Source organism: Benincasa hispida, chromosome 12 (assembly GCF_027475165.1).
Source record: "Benincasa hispida cultivar pf3 chromosome 12, pf3_genome.v1.1, whole genome shotgun sequence".
NCBI classification, from domain to species: Eukaryota; Viridiplantae; Streptophyta; class Magnoliopsida; order Cucurbitales; family Cucurbitaceae; genus Benincasa; species Benincasa hispida.
The window spans coordinates 18,518,206-18,526,519 of NC_143489.1; the positions used below are offsets into that span (position 1 = coordinate 18,518,206).

The following is an 8,314-nucleotide window of genomic DNA, read 5'->3' on the forward strand; positions in this document are numbered from 1 at the left end:
AAAACAATAAAATAAAGTGCAATCTATAGTTTATTAATATATATATATATATATATATATATATATATGTAAAATTATTGAATATAAAAATTTCCAAAGAAAAATAATCATCATAAAATAAATTACTTATGTAAAAAAAAAAACCACACCAAATATCTCTGACATATATACTCAGCACCCGAACATTCAAAACACAGACATATGAACTCCACATATATATAAACTCTAGACATATGAACTTAATTCAGCGCATCAAATAACCCCTAAAAGTATTTTAGGAAAATATCAATTTATATCCTTGAATTTTGAGTGGTGTATCAATTTAAACCTTAAACTAATAATTATAGCAATTTAAACTATGAACTTTAGGGATCGTATCAATGTAAACCTCAAATTAATAATTGTATCAATTTAAATCCTAAACATTTATAAATGTGTCAATTTAAACCTTGAACTTTCATAATTGCATCAGCTTAAGCCCTTCATTATTTTTTATTTGGATACGCTTATGAATGTTTAGAGTTTAAATTGATATATTTATGAATGTTCAAGGTTTAATTGATATTTGAGGTTTAAATTGATACAAATCCCAAAGTTCAGATTTTAAATTGATACGGCCCCGAAATTTAAGGTTTAAATTAATACAAATTCTTAGTTTAAAGTTTAAATTGATACAACCCCAAAATTTAGAGTATAAGTTGATATTTGCCAAGTATTTTTTAAACCAGAGAAAAGGAATGTAAATAAATAATTATATTTTTTTAATTAAAAAAAAAAAAAAAAAAAAACTTCTTTCAAGTTTTCAAATTCAATGGACTCCTGCGATTCTGCATCCCCTACCCATCAAACTTGAGAAACCCTAAACCCTAATCGAAGTGAAAATTCATTGGGAAATACGATGATCTTTTTTGGTCATCACCGGAAATTCCTCACCTCCAAATTTATAGCATTCGAAACTACGGCTTATTTTCTCTGCAATTTCAGTCGCTCAAGATCGATGACTCAATCCACCTCCATTCCCAAAAAGCTTCAAAGGGTCCGTGACCATGGCTACGATAATTACATGGAGGTGGAGAAGAAAACCCGAAAAGTTCTCAAGTTTCAGGACCTTATTCTCACCCAAATCAACCAAACAATCCCAGTTTCTCGCCTTGATATCTTAGCTCGGCGCCTTGGCTTCAAACAGCATGAAGCTGGGGCCTTCGTCCTCAAATTCCCTCATGTATTTGAAATCTACGAGCACCCTGTTCAACGAATCCTCTATTGTAGGTTGACCCGAAAAGCCCACCTCCAAATCGAGCAGCAAAAGCAGGCTGTCATTGCCCAGATTCCGGATGCTGTGACTCGGCTGAGGAAGCTCTTGATGATGTCCAACAATGGCCGTCTTCGCCTCGAGCATATCCGGATTGCCCGGTCTGAATTCGGGTTGCCCGACGATTTCGAATATTCGGTAGTTCTCAAGTACCCTCAATTCTTTAGACTGTTTGATGCAAAAGAAACTAGGAATAAGTACATTGAAATTGTAGAAAGAGATCCAAACCTTGCTGTTTGTGCAATAGAGAGAGCTAGGGAGAGAGTTTATAGAGAAAAAGGAAGTGATGCTGAGGATATTAGATTCTCTTTCATTGTTAATTTTCCTCCTGGGTTTAAGATAGGGAAGTATTTCAGAATTGCAATGTGGAAATGGCAGCGGCTTCCTTATTGGTCGCCATATGAGGACGTTTCCAAGTATGATATGAGGTCCATTGAAGCACTGAAGAGGATGGAGAAGAGAGCAGTGGCAACAATTCATGAGATGTTGTCTTTGACTGTAGAGAAGAAGATCACTTTGGAACGTATTGCACATTTTCGATTAGCGATGAATCTGCCGAATAAGTTGAAGGACTTCCTCCTTCAACATCAGGGGATTTTCTACATTTCAACCAGAGGAAACCATGGGAAGCTTCACACTGTTTTTCTTAGGGAAGGTTATAGGAGAGGTGAGTTAATAGAGCCAAATGATGTGTATTTAGCTAGAAGAAAATTGGCTGAGTTGGTTTTACTCAGTCCAAGGAAAGCAAAACTGGACAAGGAACTAGTTGGGTACAGGAGAGAGAGGGTGGGTTATGATATGGAAAGCTTTAGGACAGATTACGTGGAGGATAAATTTGATGATTTTGCTGTTGGGAACAAAGGCAATGTGAGAGATGTTTTGGACTCAGACTTGGATTCTGATGTTGAACCCAATTTCTCTGATGATGATAATCATAGTGTTGATAAAACTTTCAAGGCGGAGGATGTAAACGAAACAGAATAACTTAAACTCGATGGTCCCCAACAGTCTCCTTGGAGCTACTATGTTTATGCCTCAAAACTCATTTTGTAGCTCTGATTGACCCAACACTGTGAGTAAGCACTCTGAATTATACTTTGTTGTAAACTAAAACACAAGTGCTCTTCAAGAATTTTGCTTATCAGGAGCATAACAGCCTTAATCTTCACTTTGGTATTCATCGTTGGATTTGGGCAGTGAATCTTTATGGTTCTGTTTTGGCTATGTGGCTTGGCAGTGTGTGAAGGGGTCAGGGGATGCCATGGCTTAAAAACAAGAGAGTTGAAGATGCCACAGGCCTAGAATCCAAATTCTGAAGACGAAGAAGAATTAGATAGAATGGAAACGAATTCAGCTTTGGTGGCCATAAGCTGCAGGAATATTACTTGGGAAGTCCTTGTAGTTTCTTGTTTTAGCTTCAAGCTGCTGAGAATGTGGCATTGAAAAAGAGAGCTTCTTGAAGATTTTTGTTTCAGGTGGCTTTTAATTCAGTAAAAAAATAGTTAAATTCTCTCTCTCTCTTTCAATCAATCAATGAATTCAGTAAATTTTTTGCCATTGTTGAATGCATTCATTTTGAGGGAGTTTCTCTCTCTTTTTCCATCGGTAAATGCATTTGAATGCTTATTCTATCTCCCATGATTTGATCATTCTTTTTCATTGACATCAACATGGCATGGAAATTGGGGAGAGAGTTTTCTTTTTTGGACATGGGTTTGTGAAGGTTTAAGTTAAGTTTCTCGTGGCAGGTCATGGAATAGTCAGCACTTTGGTTCAAATTTCAACTAGGGGTCCTATTCGGTTAGGCAACTTTGTTGTATCATTTGTAGAACAAGGATGAAAATATTTATTGATATGTCGATATATCTATCAATATATTTGTAAATCAAATGGTTCAATATCAATATTAAGTATCATGGATATAATTTATATCTTTTATAAATGCTAGTAAAACATAAAAAACGTCATTTATTTAATCCTATAAGAATAGAGATACTAATAACAATATTCATAACTTAGTTTGAAAATAAAAACACTTTAATTATTAATCTAAACAAATTTTATAAATGTTTTGACTTGTTGAAATATCCGTTCATATCGATATTTTATCGATACATCTGTAAGTTTAAAATATGGATATTGACGTCAATACTTTAATCCTTGTTGTAGGATGATTATGGAAGACCCTCGAATATTTAATTTAAAGATGTAATTTTGTGTGTGAAGTTGTTTCTTTGAGACGTTCAACTTTAACTTTGTGAGCTTGCAGGGTCGTAGGGAGACGATCGCAAAGCTTCTTCTATGTTTGCATTTTCGTGTCCAAGAGTTGTTCCTTGTGGCAAGCTGAGAGTTTGTTCCATTTTGTTGTCTTTGGTGAGATAAAAATAAAATAAAATTTTTGGGGCACTGGGTTGCATCGTTAAGGCTCTTCTGTAATTACTTACTGGGTATTATTTTATTGGATTGGTACTCTTTTTTGTACATTGTTGCATGACTCTTTTTGTGGATTTTCTTATGTCCTTGTATTATTTATTTTAATGAAAGAACAATTTTAGACCGAATTCTCTTTTTGGACAAAAATAAATTATGAATTCTTAATTCACACTATCTGTACTGTTATTCCTAGAGAGTAAGTTGTCGATCTAATCTGATGGGTATTGTACGATCCACATCAATGCATTGAATTTCGAACTTTGGATAAACCATCAATACCTGCACAAGATCTACAATTGCTCCTTTTTTTTCTTTAGTGTCAATTTGCTTTATTAATGTTAGAACTTTTTACCTATTGAGGTTACGTTATGATAAGTGACATAATCATAATAAAATTTCATTTATAGATCAATCGTAATAAGTTTAAATTACAAATATAATTGGATTGCTTCTGATCGTATTTATTTAAAATTACAAATCTATTACATTTATTGTTATCATAACCATTACTGTTTGACCAAAAAATCAAAATATTAATGTTAATGGTAATGGTAAAAATAAATGTAATATTCATAATTCTCATACTTTTATAGTAACAATATCTGTAACGATAATGGTAACAATAAAAGTAATGAGTCCTACGTAATTTTCAAACACAATCAGATGCAATAATTTCCATTCCACAATTAGATTATGTGTTTTGATTACTGATTTGGAGGCGGATCTCACAATTCATTACGATTACGAAATATAGATGAACAACAACAAACATAATCAACTGCCCACTTTTTGCTTTACCGTTGATGAGTTTCAATTAGGGTAAATGTGGCCTAAACAAAATTACAATCACCGAAAATGGACAGTCTTGTGAACTAATGCGATCGCCTAACACGTCCGTAAGCAAAGGCAACTACAGCAATCGACCATGAGACACTTAAGGGGAGCCAACAATAAGCAGGCTTCGTTACAGTAACCAAGCTGCAGAATGAGAGAACAAGAACACATCAAAATAAGACTTAAGGAGTTCTAAGAGAACAAACAATTGCAAGGTTAATGTTACATTCAGTCATTTTGCAATTTTTATAAATCATAACCTTCTACATAGTGCAGTGGAAATGTATGACTTCTAGATTTTTCTGAATAACAAGGATGGTTGAAAGCATATTTAAAACACAGATATGATTTGTAATATTCAAAAAGTGAAATTTCAGTCATCCTAACACTCTAATGCGGTACAAAATCTGAGTTTTAGAACTTACATACTCTTCAAGGTCTCGAGCTTGTAATCTGGCCATGCCATCTAAATCGACCGCAGCTTCCTTGCGATCAATGGAAATTTCCATGGCATGGCTACTCGTAGTTTTAGAGGATCCATGGCTGCTTTAATGGTACAGTATTTCTGTTATGGTCAGTGCACATGATTATTCAGAAATGGAGAGAAGTGGCTTACATTATGTGCAGGCATCTCTCCGTTTAAGAAATCTGGCAATACTTCCACTGTAATGACAAGAAAAGTTTCAATAAACTAAACCTCAGAAACATTTAAATTTGAAGAAAAATGTGCTTATCATAAGTGAGCTTCGGATTACTTTGGAGAACCATAGTTTAAAAGTGCACCAGACTTTTGAAATAAGCACTAATGAAGTCTTTGTTTAAAAATACAGTATAAGGTGAATTACGAATGTATTTCAAACCTATATCTCTGTCGACTAGGGAGCAATTACAAATGTAGATTTGCAAACATACAATATTGAAGTGGTTAACTCCTTCAATAATTTTTCTGAGAGCGTTTCGTCCACCAACTTCTTAAGTTGGCGTAAACAACTCAACTTCAACCATAAACACAATTGAACTTGCACATTTATCGAGTAATTTTATCTTCTCATTTCTTATACTTTTCAAATTTACCAAAGAACTCTATTTTCTCCCTCTATCTATATTTTTCACATTTACTAAATAACTTCATTTTACTTTCTTATTATCAATGAACTCAATCTTACAACTATCAAAAGTGGCCCTTACTTTTCATCATTAACGAGGAACCCTATCTTTCAAACCTTGGTTTTCTAAAGTAACTTCCATCATATCAAAAGTGGTTCCGAACTTACTAAATTGTCTATGAAGATGCAGGAATCTCAAATGAAAGCTGCTTTGGTGGGGGCAAAACAGTTTGAAGCTTATTCCTCAACTGTTCAAGTTCCCCATATTTGTCTGTTGCATGTGCCTGCAAAAGAGTTCTCTTCATGATCAGAAATGCTGCTTCACTCATTTGTCTCCCTCTCTCCAACATTTGTTTGGAGCACTCAGATGCTTGAAGGACCATTCCACGGGCACATAATCCTGTCACCAACAGATCCAATACATGACTATGAGGACAGTACCCCTTCTCTACAAGATAACCCCAGAAATCCAAACCCAAATCAACTCGGCGATTTTCGCATAAAAACTTCATTATCATGACTACCGTTCGAGTTTTAGGCACAAAATTTTGCCGTATCATTTTGCTATACAACTCATAAAACCCACCAACATCCTCCAATCGCATCAGGCCTGAGAACAGCATATGATAGGTCATACTGTCATGTCCGATGTGTTTAGCCTCCATATCTTCCATTAAAGCTGCTGCAGACTTTACATCATTAGACCTAATCAAGGAACTTATCAAAGCATTATAAGCCCCAATGTCAGGACACAAGTTTCTCAGAGTAATTTCATCAAATAGTTGGCGTGCTTTGGTTTTATCCTTTGCTACCCCTGCTCCATGGATAAGAGTAGTGATTGTTTCCAATGTAGGCTCTAATTTTGCCCTCTCCATTTCTTCAAAAACTCTCAAACCATCCACGAAATAACCCCTTTTGCAATATGCATCAATTCTAATGCTATAAGTTACAGCATTTGGCTTGAAACCTCTCCTGATCATCTCATGATAGAAAAGCTCAACAGCAGTAACATCGCTCGATTCCTTAAACCCTAAAAGCAAGAGATTCATGGTTTTAGTATTTGGGGGAAATCGAGAATACATCTTCTGGAACACTGATCGTGCCTCTTTCATCTGTCTCTGAGTGCAAAAAGCTCGAAGGAGTACATTAAATTCCTCGATACCAAATTTCCTTCCAACGAACACTTCATTCTCCATTCTATGAAACGCTTCTATCGTTTCTTCGAATGACTGAAACTTCGCGATCTTCGAAATCAAGATGCTCATAGACTTGAGAGTAAGCAAAAAAGGGTGAGTTCGTTGAATCTCACGCATCAACTCCCATGATTGATCGAAATACCTCATCCTGGCGAGAATGTGAAGCGTCTTCTCGAAAGCATCTGGAGTTGGGGAAGGTTGAGAATGGTGGAGGCAGAATTTGAAGAGCTCCAAGGCCTTGAGGCCATTGGAATGGGCTGCGAAGAGGCGACCAAGAACGTCATTGAGGAAAGTGTTTGAAGGAAGAGGAGATGGAATGTGGTGAAGAAGAGTGGGGTGAAGGGGATGATCGGGAAATGGATGGTCGTTGATGATTTTGGCGATTCTTTCGACTTCAGTTTTGGGTTGTGAAGATGGATGAAGATGAATATGAGTACAAAAAGGAGCTGCATAAATCAGAAACGAATGGAAAGAAATGGGTAATTGAGGGATTTGAGTTAGCCTCTGCAGAATCGCCATCTTTAGTTCAAATAATGGAGTGCGCTGCCGCTGGAAATACACTAGAATTAGAAAATCACCTTTGTTACGTTAAAAAGGTGAGGAGATAGCCGCTGGAGGTGGCGAGTCGGCGACTAGCGACTGGCGGAGGGTAGGGTCAGTGCTGCCGATGCCGAAGTGCAGCTGGAGCTGAGGAGATGGTGGCGACTGGCGCTGGAGAAAACGTGGAGGTCCGCAGTGGCGTGCGTGAAGATTGAAGAGTGAAGTGAGGACGGAAGAGCGAATAGTTTTGGGTTTTTTTTTTTGGTACGGAGGGGCCAAATGAAAAATGGGTAAAGTAGTCTTTATTCATTCGACCATGAAAACCATTCGCACATTATGATTCATTTTTTTAAAACATACTATAGAACTTCTGATTTCTATACATGCCTGAGATAATATTTTTTGTTCTTTCGATCCCAAAAGATCTAATTCCCAAGAACAAATTAAGTCTCTCCCAAATCTTTCTTTGGAATTGGGTCGCTAGCTAGTTCTTAACTGCTTAACTGAAGTCAATAAACCTACATCATTCCCAATAAGTAGGATATCGTCTACATATAACACTAGGAAAATTACTGAACTGTTGATGATTTTCTTGTAGACACAAGACTTATCAACGTTTTGGTCAAAGTCATAAGATTGGATCGTAGTATCAAACCTTATGTTCCAAGATCGAGATGCATGTTTTCAGTCTATAAATGGACCGGTTTAGCTTGTAAACCTTTTACTCTTGACCTTGGGCTATGAATCCCTTAGGTTGCACCATATCAATGGTCTCCTCAAGATTGCCATTCAGAAAAGCAATCTTGACATCCATTTTTCATATCTCATAGTCATAATATGAGGCAATGGATAGGAGGATGCAGATAGACTTAAACATGGCAATAGGCGAGAAA

General features: G+C 36.2%; 2 protein-coding genes across 7 annotated transcripts; one reads left to right on the forward strand and one right to left on the reverse strand.

The window, feature by feature from the left end:
* Positions 1-787: 787 nt before the first annotated feature.
* RPD1 (Ubiquitin carboxyl-terminal hydrolase family protein) lies at positions 788-3,873 on the forward strand. 3 transcript variants are annotated; one of them, XM_090307808.1, is made up of 2 exons: positions 788-2,787; positions 3,482-3,873. In XM_090307808.1, the coding sequence occupies exon 1, from the start codon at positions 899-901 to the stop codon at positions 2,294-2,296; it is 1,398 nt and encodes a 465-aa protein (XP_090163934.1). In that variant the 5' UTR covers positions 788-898; the 3' UTR covers positions 2,297-2,787; positions 3,482-3,873. The 3 variants fall into 3 exon arrangements, with proteins under 3 accessions (XP_090163934.1, XP_038876292.1, XP_038876293.1); XM_039020364.2 differs by having other exon boundaries at positions 3,582-3,873; XM_039020365.2 differs by lacking the exon at positions 3,482-3,873 and having other exon boundaries at positions 788-2,384; positions 2,550-2,922.
* A 518-nt stretch (positions 3,874-4,391) lies between these two features.
* On the reverse strand, positions 4,392-7,729 carry LOC120068410 (Tetratricopeptide repeat (TPR)-like superfamily protein). 4 transcript variants are annotated; one of them, XM_090307750.1, is made up of 4 exons: positions 5,854-7,683; positions 5,196-5,242; positions 5,009-5,122; positions 4,392-4,723 (listed from the first exon to the last, which is right to left on the reverse strand). In XM_090307750.1, the coding sequence occupies exon 1, from the start codon at positions 7,398-7,400 to the stop codon at positions 5,862-5,864; it is 1,539 nt and encodes a 512-aa protein (XP_090163876.1). In that variant the 5' UTR covers positions 7,401-7,683; the 3' UTR covers positions 4,392-4,723; positions 5,009-5,122; positions 5,196-5,242; positions 5,854-5,861. The 4 variants fall into 4 exon arrangements, with proteins under 4 accessions (XP_090163876.1, XP_038876096.1, XP_090163875.1 ...); XM_039020168.2 differs by having other exon boundaries at positions 5,005-5,122; XM_090307749.1 differs by having other exon boundaries at positions 5,005-5,242; positions 5,854-7,729.
* Positions 7,730-8,314: the final 585 nt, after the last annotated feature.